This window comes from Capricornis sumatraensis, chromosome 17, assembly GCF_032405125.1.
Source record: "Capricornis sumatraensis isolate serow.1 chromosome 17, serow.2, whole genome shotgun sequence".
NCBI classification, from domain to species: Eukaryota; Metazoa; Chordata; class Mammalia; order Artiodactyla; family Bovidae; genus Capricornis; species Capricornis sumatraensis.
The window spans coordinates 68,048,427-68,066,925 of record NC_091085.1 but is presented as its reverse complement, the minus strand read 5'-3'; the positions used below and the strand labels follow the sequence as shown (position 1 = coordinate 68,066,925).

At 55.2% G+C, this 18,499-nt stretch overlaps 1 protein-coding gene and 2 non-coding genes across 5 annotated transcripts; 1 reads left to right on the top strand and 2 right to left on the bottom strand.

Moving 5' to 3' along the window:
• Window positions 1-273: 273 nt before the first annotated feature.
• Window positions 274-17,908, top strand: DDX54 (DEAD-box helicase 54). Of its 3 annotated transcripts, XM_068989738.1 has the most exons (21): window positions 274-447; window positions 2,741-2,870; window positions 3,863-3,933; window positions 4,522-4,710; window positions 5,054-5,103; window positions 6,206-6,247; window positions 6,374-6,469; window positions 7,235-7,356; window positions 7,480-7,541; window positions 7,649-7,780; window positions 9,041-9,251; window positions 11,779-11,913; window positions 12,544-12,774; window positions 12,866-12,939; window positions 13,544-13,747; window positions 14,803-14,945; window positions 15,039-15,152; window positions 15,791-15,895; window positions 16,166-16,275; window positions 16,377-16,379; window positions 17,279-17,908. In XM_068989738.1, exons 1-21 carry the CDS (start codon window positions 274-276, stop codon window positions 17,509-17,511), a joined length of 2,631 nt encoding a protein of 876 aa, XP_068845839.1. In that variant the 3' UTR covers window positions 17,512-17,908. The 3 variants fall into 3 exon arrangements, with proteins under 3 accessions (XP_068845839.1, XP_068845838.1, XP_068845840.1); XM_068989737.1 differs by lacking the exon at window positions 16,377-16,379; XM_068989739.1 differs by lacking the exon at window positions 16,377-16,379 and having other exon boundaries at window positions 277-447; window positions 16,166-16,251.
• Window positions 10,754-10,826, bottom strand: TRNAG-CCC (transfer RNA glycine (anticodon CCC)). Its single transcript has one exon. It is a non-coding gene; the product is annotated as a tRNA-Gly (tRNA).
• TRNAC-ACA (transfer RNA cysteine (anticodon ACA)) lies at window positions 16,548-16,619 on the bottom strand. The gene has a single exon. It is a non-coding gene; the product is annotated as a tRNA-Cys (tRNA).
• Window positions 17,909-18,499: the final 591 nt, after the last annotated feature.

Below are 18,499 nucleotides of genomic sequence, written 5' to 3'. Positions count from 1 at the left end.
GATGGGGCGGGGCGGCCGGAACCATTTACTCCTCGGGGGTGAGTTAAGGCCCCCGATTCCGGACGCCCCCCGGAGTTCCCCAAAGCTTCGGAAGGGGTATCTTCCGCGCCAGCGAGGGGAGTGTGTGCGTGCATGTGGATCAAGCCCCTGGAGGCAGCGGAAGGAGCAGGAACGCAGCCGGGGCCGCGTGGAGGCGTCCCCCGTGCCCCCGCCGCGCTGTTGGTACGTCCCTACGGGCTCCGCCCCCTCCCATTTCCCGGCGCCGGGGCCCGCATGGCTGCCGGCACGCGCCCGGCGGCCGCACCGCGGTCCAGAGCTACCATGGCCCAGTGGAAGAAGAAGAAGGGGCTCCGGAAGCGCCGGGGTGCGGCGTCCCAGTCCCGCAGCAGCGACTCGGAGGACGGCGAGTTTGAGATCCAGGCAGAAGATGACGCCCGGGCCCAGAAGGTAGGGAGCGCAGGGCTGGGATACACGTCGGAACCCGAGCCCCGGCTCCGCGCGGTGCCCGGCAGTTCCCCCAGCTGGGGAGCGGGCACGGCTGAGGATGGGGAGAGATCGGCTGGCCGGGGGATCAAGGCAGGACCTCCGGCCTGAGCACGTGTCCCAGGACCCTCCACACCTGGGGTCTAGACTCCCGAAGCCTCTGTGTTGGGTAAGCTCGGGGCCTGCGGGCCTTCCTGGCTGACGCTTGGTCTAGCGCTTCTCATTGGCTTCTTCCTGGCCATCGGGGGCGGGTCCTGGTTTCCATTCGCCCAATGAAAAGTGCGGGTGCTGAACATTGGACTTTTGAGAGTTTGGGGGTTCTTCGGAAGACAAGTTAGGAGAAGGCTGCCCCTCGTGGCTTTGAGACAGCGACGCCCCCAAACCTCTGGGAAACATAATAAGTTAAACTCGCGTCTATTGATCACTTACTGTGTGCAGGCTCCGTGCTAAAAGCCTTTATAAGCCTTATCATTTAATCCCCACATCAACCCTGCGAGCTAAGTGCTTATCCTCATTTTCCAGAGAAGGAAACAGAACCCTGGAGGGGTGAAGGAACTTGACCAAAACCTCATAGCTTGTGAGTGGGAGAGCCAGGATTCAAATCCAGGACTGTATGGTTCCAGACCCTGTGCTATTTCCACTACTGAGTGCTAAGTGTATGCAAATGGAGGGCGGGGGGGGACAGGTGTGAGCCCCAGTGGAGCAAAAGAGCTACAGCCTGTTGTTTCTCACAGCCTTGTGCTTAGCGGATGTCTGGCACAGAGAAGACTCTGGGTATAATAGATGAATGAATGGGCGTTTATATGAAGAGAGCCCTCTCTGCTCCTCAGAAGTAGGGACCGGATGGGGACCTTATTCCATCTCACCCGAGCCTCACACAGTAGGTTCTCTATAACTAGGGACCAAGGCACAGCCATGTGTTCAACACCTTGTACTGGCTGTGGGGGAGTACACATGGGAGAAACTGCTTAATCTGTGTGTGCCTCAACTTCTGCACATGCAGAAAGTAGTTGATCTGTGTGCCTCAAACACTGTGGAAAGGGGGAATGACAGTGTTCAGACATTCTGCTCTTCAGTAAATGTTGCTGGCGCACCAGTGTGTTAAAAGGCAATTTGTTATCATGTGTCTAGAGCAGGGGTAGGTTGGCAAACTTTCCCTGTAAAGGACCAAATGGTAAATAGTTTAGGCTTTGCAGGGTCATATAAGGTCATACAACTGTCTTCTTTGATTTTGCTACAATCTTTTAAGATTTAAAAACCATTCTTATCTCGGGGACTGTACAAGACAGGTGCAGCTCTGACCTAGAGGGTTGTGTTGGACCACAGAGGGGCACACAGGAAGGAATATAGACTCTGAAGCCAGGGTTCATATCCCTTACTGGCTGTGTGACTTTGCCAGGTCACTTCACCTCTCTGTGTGTCAGTTTCCTTCTCTGTAAACAGACTAAATAATAATAGCTGCTTGACAGTGTTGTTGTGAGGAGTGAATTAATTTATATGAACGCTCAGCACAGCACCTGGCTTATAGTAAGTGCCATATAAGTTTTAGCCATTATTATGAGTTAGTATTTTTATAAACGTTACTTCTGAGAGGAAGAAGACAGTGCTGTAGTCCAAGAAGGCTCCCCAGAGGAGGTGTCTGGGTATGCTTTAATTGTGCTAAAACAAGTGGGTGGCAGAGAGAGGAAGCCAGGAATGAGAGAGACCAGATCTGGGGAGGGGTGATGGATCAGAAAGGGGCTGAGGGAGACGGGTGCAGGACAGACTGGAAAAGTCTGGTACCTCATTCATAATAGATGTTTCGATTGGCTTCCCAAAGTTTTGAGGGCTCTGAATAACTGGTCTGGATGATAATGATGGTGGTGCCACCATCTGGGCACTGTCCTAAGATGTACACATACCCATTTGTTCTTCCCAGCACCCTGTAAGGCATATGCTCTTTTCATCCCCGTTTTCATGATTGGGGAACACAGGCTGTGGGCGAGGAAGTCCCAGGCCTGAGGTCTCACAGCCGCAAGTGACAGAGATGAGACTGAAACACAGGCAGTCTGTCTGCAGAGCCTCCTCTCAGACCTGCTGCCCTGTCTTCGTCCAGTCAGAGAGCCCTTTAGCAGAGAAGTCACGTGATCTCACAGGAGCATCAGCACCTTGAATGAGGGCAAATTGGAGGGGCCTGGCAGCAGGACAGCCTCCTTCCCTGCCCCCAGTGGTCTGACTGTACCTGGAGTGATGCTGCCTCTCTGTTGCTCCCTCCCAGCTGGGACCTGGTAGACCCCTACCCACTTTCCCCACCTCGGAATGCACCTCGGACGTGGAGCCAGACATGCGGGAGATGGTGCGAGCTCAGAACAAGAAGAAGAAGAAATCAGGAGGCTTCCAGTCCATGGGTGGGTGAGCCAGGCATCTGGGAACTTGGGTGGGGGGAGCCACAGGGGGTCATCATGGCCTCCATGATCTGTTCCAGACCCTGCACTGTGGTAGGCTTGGGTGGATGGAGGCAGCAGATAATCTCCAAGCCAGTCACGGCCTTCTTATGTGGGCAGCGGGCCTGACAGAATGAGAGAACAGTTAGGGCAATACTTTGGGTGATGCTGTTGCAGGAACAGGCAAAGATATCTGGGGGTTGAATGGTAATTAGACATGTGTAAAAGCCAAAAACCACTGTAAGGTAAGTTAAAGTAAATGTTATATTGGAATGTATTTGCAACTGTGGGACAAAGAGCTAATAACCTTAATATATAAAGAGCTTTTATAAATCAATAAGAAAAAGACAGTCACCCAGATAGAGAACTGGGCAAAGAAACAAGTCATCTCCTCCTGTCCCTAAATACTTCCCACCTGCCTCTAAGAGATGCAGGACCTCCTCCGCCTAAAACAAACCCAGTTCCTCAGTGTCATCCCAGGCCCCGTCAGTGTTCAGACCCCCATCGTATCACGGCATTATGTATGTACATATATATGTATTAGTTGCTTATCATGTCTGACTCTTTGTGATCCCATGGACTGTAGCCCACCAGGCTCCTCTGTCCATGGGAATCTCCAGGTGAGAATACGGGAGTAGTAGCCATGCCCTCCTCCAGGGGATCTTCCAGACTTAGGGATTAAACCCAGATCTCCTTCACTGCAGGCAGATTCTTTACTGTCTGAGCCACCAGGGAAGCCCATGGCATTGAGTGTTCATGTCAGAACCCAAATGTAGTTCATACCCCACAATCAGTAAACTTGTCTTCTCAGTCTCTATTAGTCCATCAGCTTTGTTCTATTGCTTTTTTTCCTTGCTGTTTATTTGTTTTTGAGACAGTCATTTGTCCCGTGTAGTTTTCAGCCATGTGTCATAGGGCCTTCTCCAGCCCCCTGGCCATTCCTGTGTCTTTCCCAGGCCTGAGCTACCCAGTCTTCAAAGGCATCATGAAGAAGGGCTACAAGGTGCCGACACCCATCCAGAGGAAGGTATGGGGCAGGGACGCTGTTGCAGGTCAGAAGGAGGGGATGCCAACTCGACCCATCCATCTGGCCTCTTGACATTCCACCCATCACACCTGTTGTCCCCTCTTACTCTGGCCGAAGCCCCATGAGCTTGCCCATTCACAGGCGGAGAAAAGTCAGGCCCAGCAGGGCAGATGCTCGACTCGGGCCTCTTTGCCACTTAAGCTGCTCCTTGCTCAGTCCCTGCCCCGACAGCTTACAGACACCCCATCATCACCCACTGTCATCTCATGATAGTGTTGTCCTCAGACATTTAGTGGAGAGGGAGACAGCGTTTCTCTGGGGTCCTGAGGAGGAGGACCAGACGGGGTGGTAGAGCCTGGCTTAACCGGAAGAGAGGTGTCCCAAAGGTCGAAAGGGTTGGGGGTAACAGGCCGCTCACCCCTGGACCTGTGCACACGGGCTTTAACAAGAGTGGGAGCAGGGCTGGGAGACAGGCCCCACCCCTTCCGCTGAGATGCCCCAGTTCTCCGCTGGGACTTGACGCTGTGGATCACGTGGTTGGTGGGTGCAGGAACTGATCCCTCCCCGGTCCCGTTCCTTCCCCTGCAGACCATCCCAATGATCCTGGACGGCAAGGACGTGGTGGCCATGGCCCGGACGGGCAGCGGCAAGACCGCCTGCTTCCTCATCCCCATGTTCGAGCGGCTCAAGACCCACAGCGCCCAGACCGGGGCCCGCGCCCTCATCCTCTCGCCCACCCGAGAGCTGGCCCTGCAGACCATGAAGTTCACCAAGGAGGTGTGCCCGGGCAGGGGGACAGGGTGGCTAGACTGAGCTGGGACCAGTCAGCGAGGCCTCAGTGGGCGGGGTCAGCTCCCATCCTTACTCATGCTCAGTTGCTGAGTCGTATCCGACTCTTGGCGACCCCATGGACTATAACCCGCCAGGCTCCTCTGTCCATGGAATGTCACAGGCAAAAATACTGGAACGGATAGCCATCTCCTTCTCCAGGGTATCTCCCCCGATCTGGGATCAAACCTTCATCTCCTGCCCTGGCAGGGGATTCTTTACCACCAAGCCACCAGGGGAGCTTCAGCTCCCATCACCAGCTCTGTCTCTCTCTCTCTCTGTCTCTCCGCAGCTTGGCAAGTTCACTGGCCTCAAGACTGCCCTGATCCTGGGTGGGGACAAGTAAGAGCCCCCTCGGTGCCCTGCATGGTGGCCCCCAAAGCAAGCCTGCCTGGGCCTCCCCATCAGATGGACAGAGCCCGTGCTGCTTGTTAATAACAGCAACGTCTCCGCACGTTCCTGAAATACCAGCAAGGGGAAACATACAGTAAAATACCGAAAGAAATTTCCCACACAACTCAGACGCAGGTTCTGGTGTTCCTAAAGGAGAGCTGGAAGCACCAGGGTCACCCAAATGGGTTGCTTAGTTGTATATGTTTTAATATGCTTGATGTGGGGCTGTTTCAGGTGGAATGCACACAAGTTTTTGGTAGCTCAAATTTACAAAACACTATATTTTTCCTGATGTGCTTATACCGTCCTTTTGAGGTAACAGGCACCACACCTGTTTTACAGATGAGCCAGCTGAGGAAGTGATAGGCCCAGAGAGCCACACGGTGGTCTGGAAGTAGAGCTAAGATTAGAGTCCCTGCCCCTGTCCCACATTTTCTCCCTCAAAGGGCGGCCCCTTCTTTATTCTCAGGATGTCGCTGTCACCAGTCACTCTTGATTCTCACTGAAAGAGTGTTTCGCTTTTTAGTGCTCTTTTGCCTACATTATAATTTATTATCTCTGTTGCTGTGGTTGTCAGAAATACCTCCATAAGCTGGACCTGGCCCAGAATTCTGCCTCCAGGCTCCTACAGGTGTCCCGAGGTGTTTTCAGAGAACTAAAGTTAGGGATGTATGCTTAAACAGTTTGAGAACAAGGACATAGAGATCCAGGAAACCTGCTTCCAGGTGGAGCTGGGAGTTCCAGGGTTAGTTGCTAGGTGGTGCTGTGGGTCAAAGGTAGTTTTGTTTCGATCTGAACTGAGTGAATGAGATGGATTCTATGGTTGAGTCCTTCTCACTGGAGAACTTTGTTGTTATCAGACCTTTTGTATGTTTGAACTTATAGCCCTTGTCCCGGCAGTGGTTTCGGCTAGCATCTCAGCAATAGCTTTCCCCCAGTTCCAAGCCTGGGATCAAGGTGTGGGACTCATCTAGGCATTTGGAGATGGGAAGGGAGAGAGACAAAAGAAACCTATTCAATCAAGCTGACAGACACCCCCTCTTCTTCCTAGGATGGAAGACCAATTTGCAGCCTTGCACGAAAATCCCGACATGTGAGTTTGTGGGTTGGGGATGAGGCTCTGGGATCCCTTCCTCGACGGCCAGGGCTTGGGGAGTGAGAGGAGGGCTATGCTGGTGACCCTGGATCCGGTTGACCTGGCCGGCACAACTACTTCCAGAATCATTGCTACCCCTGGGCGCCTGGTGCATGTGGCTGTGGAGATGAACCTGAAGCTGCAGAGTGTGGAGTACGTGGTATTCGACGAGGCCGACAGGTAAGGCTGCAGGAGCATTTCTGGGTACTTGTATCAGGGTTGGCCAGGAGGGAGGGCTCTGCCAGGAGAGACCTACGCAGCCCAGATTGAAGCAGTGTTTCTCCAAAGTGGGCCACAGACTGCAGGTCATGTGAGAGCTGATGGGGCTCCCTGAACCAACAGTTCTCCTTTTGTATTAGGAATATTAAAAAGAATAGTAAAACAACAAACACATGATTTCAAAGAGATAAAAAGTAGCACAAGGCTGAGCACAGACTGGAGCCAGATAGGAGTGGGAGCTGATCCCAGCTCTCTGAACTTGGGCAAATCCCTGAGGGTCCGTGGGCCTTGGTGGTCTGCCTCAGTTACAAAGTGGGGATAAAATAGCGCGCACAGGGGAAGTTTTATTCATATAGAACCGTGCCTGACCCTGAGTGAGGGCTGGTATCGTTTATTTGAACAAGGCCCTCCCTGGTGGTCCAGTGGTTAAGACTCTGCACTCCTAATTCAGGGAGCATGGGTTTGGTCCCCGGTCAGGGAACCAAGATCCTGGATGCCGCACAGCGCAGCCGAAACAAAACAAAACAAAGCATAACTGAGACCAGGCCCAGCGTACCAAGGTCAGGACTGCTTAGGATAAGGTTGGCAAACAGAGAAAAAGTGACCTGGGTTACAGAAGCATCTGTCCAGGTGACAGCGATGAGGGCAGGATGACAGGTTTGGAACTCACTGGAATGGAAGCCCCTCTCCTGACCCTGCCCTGCCCTCTGCCCTCTGCCCTCCCAGGCTCTTTGAAATGGGCTTCGCAGAGCAGCTCCAGGAAATCATCGGCCGCCTCCCCGGGGGTCACCAGACTGTCCTGTTCTCTGCCACACTGCCCAAACTGCTGGTGGAGTTCGCACGAGCTGGTGAGGGGGCCGCAGGAGCGGGGCTGGGGGCTAGGAAACTCATCAGTACCTGGGGGGTGGTGGGGCTGGGCAGCCTTGACTCTCAGCAACTCCCCGCCCATCATCCTCCATTGCCCACCTCAGGCCTGACGGAGCCCGTGCTCATCCGGTTAGATGTGGACTCTAAACTCAACGAGCAGCTCAAGGTGAGGCTCCGCCCGTGCCCCTCCGCCGGGCCCGCGGGGCCGGGAACCCACCCACCCCCACCCCAACCCTGACCCCGCGAGCCAACCCCAGTAACCTCTCTCCACAGACCTCCTTCTTCCTGGTGCGGGAGGATGCCAAGGCTGCGGTGCTGCTCCACCTGCTACGCAACGTGGTGCGGCCCCAGGACCAGACAGTCGTGTTTGTGGCCACCAAGCACCACGCGGAGTATCTCAGTGAGGTGAGCAGGGACGCCCCCAAACCCTCTTTCCTGTTGAGGACCAACACCTACTCCAGCGCCAGCTCGGAGCTGCAGTTCCGGATTCGGCCACCAGAGAGCAGCACCAGAGCGGCACTTGGGCCTGGCCAGAGCTCTGCTTTTTTTTAAATTCTTTGAAGATGTTATGAAAAATTTCTGGAGAAGGAAAAGGCAACCCACTCCAGTATTCTTGCCTGGAGAATTCCATGGACCAAAGAGCCTGGTGGGCTACAGTCCATGGGGTTTCAGAGTCAGACACGACTAAAGTGACTGAATGCACACGCAGACACAGGCAGACACACACAGAGAGACACAGATACACACATGAAAAATTTCAGACACATACCGAAGTCAGAAAATAGCATAATGAACTCTCAGGTACTCAGTTATCAACTCACACCCAGTCTTGATTTATCTCTAATATTCGTCGCTCCATCCGGGGTATTTTGAAGTGTATCTCAGCTGTCGCATCATTTTTCTGTAGGTTTTTAGTATCCCCTGTGTTTCTTTTTTAAATTGAGAAATAACCTGCATGCTGTAAGCTGTATAAAGGGCCCTAATCTTACGTGAGCAGCTTGATGAACTTTTCTGCACGTGTATACCTGTCACCCTCCTGGGGAGGGAGTCCTCTAGCCCCCAAGGCTGCCCAGGCCCGAGTCAATGCAGCCACACCTGGGGTCCGTTATCTGAGGACGCAGTTCACTGGGTTTCACTCACATGACACACATTTAACGGTGCTTCCTCTGCATGGCTGCTGGAGTCACTGATGAGTAAAACCAAAATCATCATTTTTAAAGAGCAGTTACCACTTTCATAGTGCTTCCTGTGTTGTGGGCCCTGTTCTCAGCACTGTGTGTATTAGCTCATTTAATCCTCTTAACAAAATTACAGAGAGGAAACGTGGTCTCACCATTCTGCAGAAGAAAGTGAAGGCGCAGAGAGGTTAGGAAAGTTGGACAAGGTCACATAGCCTGTTAGTGACTCAGGAGGAGACGTGTGTGTCTTACAGTAGCACTTGCAGCCTCCCTGAGGGAAACCTCTCTGCACGTGTCATTTTTTTTGACACTCAAACCACCTTGCAGAGATGAGAGGTGATATGAGTCCCATTTATACTGATGAAGATACCAAACAGAGGTCACCTAGCTGAACTGGGTTTCAAACGGAGGGCACCCGACTCCAGAGCCCGTGGTCTTGCCACTGTGTCTAACCCCTCTCCCTCTCTCTGGCCTTCACTCCGAGCAGCTGCTGGCGACCCAGGGGGTGAGCTGTGCCCACATCTACAGTGCCCTGGACCAGACGGCCCGCAAGATTAATCTAGCCAGGTTCACGCACGGCAAGTGCTCCACCCTCATCGTGACTGACCTGGCCGCTCGGGGCCTGGACATCCCACTGCTGGACAACGTCATCAATTACAGCTTCCCCGCCAAGGGCAAGCTCTTCCTGCACCGCGTGGGTAAGGAGCCCACGGCTGGACCGGACCCCAGCGGGGGCGCCAAGTCCCGGCAAGGACTGAGGGCGCAGGACTCGACTCCTGCCACTACTGGTGGGGAACCAAGGCCCAAGGAGGGGACCGATAAATCAGATTCTCTGGGGAGCGGATCTGTCAGGCGGCCTCAGACTCTTAAGGAGGTGATGCCTCTGAGTTTTCTGGGCTCCCCAGTCCTCTGCTTCTCTTTGCCTTCAGGGTCCTTGATGATGCGACCCCTCTTCCCTACAGTTTTCTCCCTAAAACTCCTGGGGACCTTTGTAACCTTTGCACAGCTGCCTCCTGCTCCATCAACTGCAGACAGGGTCTCCTGACTCCCTACTTTATCCAGGCAGCCTGTCAGGCCTGGCCAGCCCACCCAGGCCAACTCCCACATATTGAAGGAAAATTTGAAAGTGGAGCAGGACACCTAGAAGGCAGGACATCCCCCTCCTGGAAGTCCCCCACCCCCACTGGTGATGTGACGGCCACAGGTGCTCATCATATGAGGCGCTGGTCCAGGTGTTCCGCTTGCTTTTTGTCTTCACAACAACCCTGTGCAGTGGGTACCAGCCACACTGGCCCCATTTTACAGATGAGGAAACCGAGGCGGGGAGGTTCAGAACTAGCCAGGTGTCACACAGCTAGCAAAGCGGGGCGTCTGGGATTCTTTTTTTTCAAATTATGGTGAAATATACATAAACATGCAGTGATCATGTTAACCACTTTTAGCTGTAAGTTCAGTGGCATCAAGTACAGTCACACTGTTGTGTAACCGGCACTCACCTTCTTTATCTAGAGCATCTTTGTCTTAACAAACTGAAACCCTGTACCCATTAATCTAATTCCTGCTTCCCCTTCTCCAGCCCCTCTTAACCATCAGCCTACTTGCTTTTTTCTTCTTTTAACTCATAAATACGTGTGTTATATTTTTAATACGAGTAAGTTAAGTAAGTTCATGTGAGAGAAGCATCTGGTGGGCTGGTTTCTTTTAGTTGTCTTGCGTGAAATTGAACATTGTCGAATGGGTAAACTCTGGCCGCCTGTGGTGGGCTGCCCGTGGGCGGACCTTTGGGGTGCAAGGGAGCCTCCACCTGGGTCTCCAGCCTTGTCTCCCCGTTGGCGGCTGCGTCCTGTACCCTTGATTCCGTTGCTTTGGGAGGGCTGGCCCCACGCATCCCTTGAGGCATCTCAGAACCCCCAAAGGGAATTTCTTGTGTGCTACATGACCAGCAGTGTGAATCAGACCACCACAAACAAAATCTTCCAAACATGGTGACATGTGGTTTTTGCAAGATTCAGAAACAAGCCAAAGTGTCATGTTCTCCATGGATTTACTTAACACAAAAATAGAATCACACTGGATGTTCCTTTTTTAAACAGACTTATTTTTATTTGCTTACTTATTTGGCTGCGCTGGGTCTTGGTTGTAGCATGTGGGATCGTAAGTTGTGGTTCGTGAACTTTGAGCCGTGGTGCGTGGGATCTGGTTCCCTGGCCAGGGATTGAACCCAGGCCCCCTGCGTTGGGAGTGCAGAGTCTTAGCCATTGGACCACCAGGGAAGCCCCCACACTGGCCATTCTTACCTGTAACCTTCTTACCTCTGTGTACAGCATGTGTGCTTTCCGTTCATCATCTAAACACCATTTTGTGACGGGTCGGCAAACTTTCTGTAAAGGGCCAGATGGTAAATATTTTAGGCTCTGGTGCTATGTAGTCTGTTACAGATCTCAGCCCTGGTAGCCTGAAGGCAGTCTCAGACAATATGTAAATGAAGGAATACAGCTGTGTGCTAATAAAACTTTATTTACACAGTTAGGCTAGGGCTGGATTTGGCCACAGACCGCAGTGTGCGGCCCCTTTCCTCAGCTGTATAGTACGCACCCCAGGTGGTCATCAGCTAATTAACTGACCCTCTGTCCTTACGTCTTTTAAGTGATTTCTGGTTTGCTGCTTTTCCAATAGAGGGAATAGGGGTCCCTGCGGTTGAATCTTTGCACCCTGGGTTGTTTCTTTGGGAAAAATCACCCATAGTGGGGGATGCTTAAAGACCTCTGATACCGATGAAAAGCAGTGTCTTGCGTCTATCTTTGTTTTAAATTTTATTGTTTATTTGGCCACTTCGGGTCTCAGTTGTGGCACCCAGGGTCTTCAAAGCATCACGTGGGATCTTTTGTTGCGGCTCACGGGCTTAGTTAGTTACTTTGTGGCATGTGGGATTTTAGTTCCCCGACCAGGGATCGCACCCATGTCCTCTGCATCTCAAGATGGATTCTTAACCATTGGACCGCCAGGGAAGTTCTACTGCTAACCTCCCAGAGCACCATGTGGGCTCACAACCTCTCGGGCAGGTAGCCCCAGTGACTCTCACTGCCCTGCCCCCTTCTTAGGTGGGACACTGCTCAGTAAGGTGGGGCCATGGCGTGGCTCCACCCTTAGGGCTGGGCACGTAGGACTCATGCTGGGCTCTGGGGCCCTTTGCCTCTGTCCCCGTCTGACCACCTTCCCCTGCAGGTCGCGTGGCCCGGGCCGGCCGAAGTGGCACGGCCTACTCCTTGGTGGCCCCTGACGAGGTCCCCTACCTGCTGGACCTACACCTGTTCCTGGGCCGTGCTCTGACCCTTGCCCGTCCCCCCGAGGAGCCCTCAGGTGAGTAGAAGCCGGAGCAGGACTGGGTCCCCCTGGAGTTCATGATGTAGACAGGGGGTGGAGGTGGGCCACGCTGTCCTGGCTTGGGATTTGACCCCAGGGGAAGATGTCTGTATTTGAAAGGCAGGTAAAGAGCCAGATAAGGGCTTCCCTGGTGGCTCAGGCTGTGAAGAATCTGCCTGCAATGCAGGAGACCTGGGTTCCATCCCTGGGTCAAGAAGATTCCCTGGAGAAAGGAATGGCAACCCACTCCGTAGTCTTGCTTGGAGAATCCCATGGACAGAGGAGTCTGGTGGGCTACAGTCCATGGGGTCGCAAAGAGTCAGACACGACTGAGCGACTAACACTTTCACTTGAAGAGTCAGATAGTAAACATCTTGGGCCCTGCAGGTCACCTGATGCCCAGCAGCTCCTCGTCTGTGCCCTTGTAGTGTGAAATTAGCCACAGACAATACAGACATGAGTAGAGGGGGGTGTGATCCATAAACCTGTATTTATAAAAACAGGCGGAGCCACTCGATAAGTGGTTTCCCTTGTGGGGCTGATTTTAGTGACTCAGGACCCAGAGCGGGGCTGGGGACGGGCCGCGGGCAGAGGACGGCCTCTGACCGGGGCTCCTGGCGGCGGCAGGCGTGGAAGGCGGGGACGGCGTACTGGGCCGGGTGCCACAGGGCGTGGTGGATGACGAGGACTGCGGCCTGCGGACCAGCCTGGAGGCATCGTTGGAGCTGCGGGGCCTGAGCCGCGTGGCCGACAATGCCCAGCAGCAGTATGTACGCTCACGGCCAGCGCCCTCGCCCGAGTCCATCAAGAGGGCCAAGGGGCTGGACCTCGCCGGGCTGGGCCTGCACCCCCTCTTCAGTGAGTCCGTGTCTCAGGCGGGTGTGGGATGGAGACGGTGGACCCCGCAGAACCTACTGGACCGCACACCTCTCTCCCTCCCTCCTGCCAGGCTCTCGCTTCCAGCAGGAGGAGCTACAGCGGCTCAGGCTGGTGGACAGCATTAGGAATTACCGCTCCCGGGCGGTGAGTGCAGGGCCCGGGTCTGGCTGAGCACCTGACCCCCCAGTGGGCTCCGAGCAGGGAATCCTCTCAATCCGCAGCTCTAGCTGTGCCAGCATCCCTAGAGCCAAGGTTCTGCTTCTTCCGGAGCCATCCCTGCTGGTGCACAGCACGTTTCCTAGGCCTTCCATACAGATGGGTAGACTGGGGCTCATAGAGGGCAGTGACATGTCCTAGGCCTGTTAGAGGAGCAGGCTTTCAATAGCTCTTATCTCCTGACTTCCATTGGGATGCCTCCCGTGTCTTTTGTCTATGGGAGATGCCCACAAAAGCGGGAGAGGCCTGCCAGCTGGCACCGGGAGGAGAGGAGCTGGAGACCCACATGGCTAAAAGCACTGGTTTGTGGTCCAGTGAACTTAGGTTGAAATCCCAGATCTAGTGTGTCCCAGCTGTGTGACCTTAGGCCTGTTACTCGCCTTCTCTGGGCCTCCCTCCGTAATTGTGAAAAGCCAGGAATGAGTGGAAGGGAACTGGGAGGAATACCAGAGAAAGCACACCAAGTGGGGGAGGCAGGAATTGGGGAGGAAGTGGCCAGTGGGTGAAGGCCTTGGGTGTCCCCCCACTACAGACCATCTTTGAGATCAACGCCTCCAGCCGCGACCTGAGCAGCCAGGTGATGCGCGCCAAGCGGGAGAAGGACCGCAAAGCCATCGCCAGCTTCCAGCGGGGACGGCAGGAGCGGCAGGAGGGCCCGGCGGGCCCAGCCCCGAGCCTCCCAGCACCGCAGGAGGAGCAGCCTGAGAAGGAGGAGGTGGCAGGAGAGAGTGTAGAGGTGCAGGCCCTACCCTGGGGACCCTGGAGTCTGGCCTGGGGTGGGGGAAAGGAGGGTCAAGTCCCAGCAGCCCGTGGGGCTGACCTCAGGGCTTTGAGCCATTACTAGGGGTGGAGGCAATGAGTCCAGTCCCACCTCTGACATTTGGGGCAACCAGTGACCCAGCCCCAGCCTTCCTATCTACGGGATGGGGTTGTGGTCTCGTCCGCCATCCCTTGCCTGAAGCCCAGGGGGCCAGGTGTGTTTTAGGACTCAGAGTCTTTATGGTGGGTCCCTTGTGGATGACCTCACACTCTCAGCAGGGTCTGGGGTGTCACCGCCGTGAAATGCTTCAGTTTCCACAGTGCGCTGTGCTGGTCCCCACGCCGAGGGGACAGACACAGCCTCTTGTCGGCTCAGGTTGGCTTTTGCTGCCAAGCGAATCAGGAAAGTTCATTTCTGGAACCTGGTAGACAAGGGCACTGCAGCCACGTGACTGCAGTACCCGGTCCTGGGTCCTCTGGGCAGATTGAAGACGGCACATGGAGCATTCCCACAGGCCCAGGTGGCTGTGTCGTTGTCATCATCGCCTGTCTCAGCCTGGGGTCTGGGCAGGTGGGAAGGGGCCTAGCAGCGGAGGTTTGACTCGGGCAGGGTCAGGCACTAGGCATTCGTGGCCAAAGGCAAGGCTGGGGAACCAGGGTGTCCCAATCACCTGGTGGGTAAGGCCCCAGGCCTGCTTTCTAATGCTTGATTTGGAGAAAGGGTCCAGTAGGCAAAAAATACACTTGAAGACCCCCGGACTAGTCCACGTCATAGAGAGCAAGGCCACCCAGGGAGGGATGGGGCTTTGGCTTGGTCATGTGACTAGGGGCCTGAGCTGGGCCTGGCACGTGGTGGGGCTCACCTTGGTCGGCATCCTGCCCACCCCCACCCTATCAGTACTGCCTCTGCTGGTCCTCGGGTCCTGATGAGGACACGGAGGGTCCTGGCCCTAGACCCCAGCTGGGCTGGCAGGTGGGGAGGCCAGTTTGCTCCCTGGGGGCTGCAGGTGACGCTGGGCCTCTGTCCACCAGGATGTCTTCATGGAAGTTGTCGGCCGGAAGCGGCAGCAGCCAGGACCCCACCGGGAAGCCAAGAGGCGGAGGGAGGAGGCCCGGCAGCGGGACCAGGCATTCTATATCCCCTACCGGCCCAAGGACTTTGACAGCGAGCGGGGGTGAGTGGCTGCTGGTCCTGGCCGGGGTGGAATAGGGTGGGCGTTTGGACCCCTCTCCCAACCTCAGAGTGTCTCTCCACCCTCCCTCTACAGCCTGAGCGTCAGCGGGGACGGGGGCGCCTTCGAGCAGCAGGTAGCTGGTGCAGTGCTGGACCTGATGGGAGATGAAGCCCAGAGCCTGACCAAGGGCCGGCAGCAGCTCAAGTGGTGAGTGAGCCAGCCGGCACACCCCTCCCATGCCCACCTGCCCTCCACTTGGTCCCCACGACAGATGTGTGACCCCCTGACTGTCCTGACTCCCGTTTGATCCCCTAGAGCAGGAATTATGTCACCTCCCACCCCTCACTGGATCCTGCGGAGCACAGATCATGACTCCCACCCCCCCAATCCCCATGTGGTCATGCCCTACAGGGGTCTTGACCCCATCTGCCCTTCTGAGGGGCTAGTCTTTCTAGACAGGGGCTCATGACCCAGTTTGCTCATTTGAACTCTGGTTCTGGAGAAGTTAGACTCAGACTCTGGTTCTGACTCAGTCCAGGGTCACAGAGTCAGGAGGTGGTAAAGTGAGGGGTCGGGAACCCCCCAGGGGGCCCATGCCCCTGACCCGGACTCCCAGGTTGGACTAATCCCCAGACACCCACACGCTGTTTTTGGAGGCCTGGGATGCCAGGGAATGGTGAGGAAGGGCAAGGACAGGCCTTAACGGAGCACCTGCTGCATGCCGGACGCGGGCATGCCGCTTTCCTTGAATCCTCCAAAAACCCGATGAGGGGTCAGAGGGACACAGGCCTGGAGGGGAAGTGGACCACCACCCTCTGCGGCACACCTCCCAACTCCTCCCACAGGGACCGTAAGAAGAAGCGGTTTGTGGGACAGTCAGGACAAGAGGACAAGAAAAAGATCAAGACGGAGAGTGGCCGCTACATCAGCAGCTCCTACAAGCGGGACCTGTATCCTGGAGGGCGGGACCAGAAGGGGCGGGGCCGAGCTCTTATCAGCACAGCCACTCTTGGTAGGGTCAGGAAGGGGAGTGGCCTAGCTCAACCACCCCAGCTTCCTATAGGTGGTGGCTAGGGAGGGGGCGGGGTCGAGCGGATTCAACCACCAAAGCCCTTTTAGGTGAGTCCTGTGTCCTGGTTGGGGAGGGGAGCATGATCACACCACAGGAGCGCCAAGGGCATCTCCATGCCGCAAGCAGCCTCCTTAATGCAGCCCCCCAGCTACCAAAAGTGGAAACAGAAACAGAAAATCGATGATCGTGACTCAGAAGAAGAAACTTTTGACCGCCGCGGCCCAGAGAAAAGAGGTGGGAAGCGCGGCCGAGGGCAAGGTGAGAGCCCCGGGAGGGTCGTCCTTAAAACACAGGCTGCCAAGTAGTACATTTGGTTAACTCGGGTACTTGGTCCTCTTGGCGCGGCCTAGGTCCTTCAGCAGGTGACAGACTAAGGTGGGCAAAGGGTAAAGAAAAAGTGAAAGTGAAGTCGCACAGTCGTGGCCGACTCTTTGCCACCTCATGGGCTGTAGCCTACCAGGCTTCTCCATCCATGGGATTTTCCAGGCACGAGTACTGGAGTGGGTTGCCATTTCCTTCCCCAGGGGATCTTCCCTACCCAGGGATCGAACCTGGGTGTCCTGCATTGTAGGCAGATGCTTTACCCTCTGAGCCACCAGGGAAGCCCTGGGCAAGGGGTAAAGTGCCCTCCCAGAGACCTGGGAGAGCAGGCTGGGACAGGCGCCTGACTGCTCCTGCCTGCTGCCACCACTTTGTTGAGTGACTGGACAAGTCCCTTCTCCTCACTGACCTCCAATTTCTCTCCTGCTAGAAAAAGATTAAGCTACAGCCTAGAAAATACAGTCCATAGAGACGGGGATTGGAACCTGCCTGGCTCCCCAGTGCCCAGCCTAGAGGAGGTGCTGAAAAGCCTTTGTTGAGTGATTTCTGATTGTGATAGTTACACTTAGGAGGCCTTACTGTGGACCAGGCCTTGTTCTGAACACTGCACACATAATAACTCATTTACGTCTCTCTGGGACCTTGGAGGTAGATGGTATTCATAATTCACAGGCGGGGAAACTGAGGCACAGAGAAGTTATGTCATTGTCCATGAGGTCACAAGCTGGGATTTGCACCCAGCAGTTTGGGCTAGAGGGTCCATGCTGTTGCCCATTACAGTAGACGACTTAAGCCTTATTCAGCAGTTACCACCTGCCAGGTGTTGGGGCTTGAACACAGAATGGGAGTGGGGACAGGGGAACACCTGGGAGGCTTCTGGGAGGAGAAGACATTGGGAGTTGACCCAAAAGCTGAGCTCCTGGCAACTCTGCCCTGGCAGGTGCATCCCAGCCCCGCACTCCTGGCACCCCCGCGGGCCGCGTGCGCTCAGAGCTCAAGACCAAGCAGCAGATCCTGAAGCAGCGGCGCCGCGCCCAGAAGATGCGCTTCCTGCAGCGCGGGGGCCTGAAGCAGCTCTCCGCCCGCAACCGGCGCCGCGCCCAGGAGCTGCAGCAGGGCGCCTTTGGCCGGGGTGCCCCTTCCAAGAAGGGCAAGATGAGGAAGAGGATGTAAGAAGGTGACGCAGCCCTGCGATTCCTCAGTTGGTCCAGGCATGGGCATCAGCAGTGTTCCCTGTGGTCGGCTGTGTGCCTGGCCCTGAGTTGGGTGCTGGGGGAGCTCCCTTGGTCCATCAAAGGAGTGCCGCACAGCCACAGAGGGTCAGCAGCTGCCTCTGCCTAAGACAGGGCACATTTGAGTAGGGTGTTGAAGGGTTCATAGGAGTTTGCCAGGTAGGCCACAACCTGAGCTTGCACCTCAGCTGCTGCTGCTTTTCGTGTGTTCCAGATTCAGAGGTGGTGTCCCCATGGGTTTGAGCCCTGAGTGCCTGAGGCCCAGTGATGTATTTTTAATGTAATAAACCTTTATTGAGCACCTCCAGTGGACCAGGAGCACAGTCTGCTTGAGGAGTTGGAAGGGACAGACCAGGGTGCTGGAATTCCAGCTGGAGTGCCGATGAGACGAGAGCTTGTGGGTGGGTCCTGTGTGGGTTCTGCCAATATCTCCACTTTCCTGATGAAAAAAGTCAGACTCAGAGGATGGGTAGGTTGCCGAGGTTTGAGGACCTTGAAATTGGCCCTCGGGTCCCAGGACAGGCTTGCACCTGAGACTGGATGGTGAGAGGCAGATGGGATATAGGGTCAAAGATCAGAACATACAGTGTTCCTCTTGGCTGTGAAGAGTCCACCACGCACCCAGAGGTTAACACCAGTCCTGGCCTCTGCCTTCCTCCAAGCCCTGTGCTCCTCAAGCCCCTCCTGGGGACCCTGCGAAGGTCATGGGCTGCATCTTGCAGCTGGGTTCTCAGACTGGCCATCCCTGAGCGCCAGTCCAGAGTGGAGGAGCCTTTGTGAGCAGACGCCCTGGGAATGGTGTCCGCATGTGACCCTCTTGCTTGTCCTTTATTTTACTTTACTTACCAAACGCTCATCTAGAATTTCCCAGAATTTTTGCACCAGGCCCCGTTCCAACCTGACAAACATCAGCTGGTTTAAATGCCCCC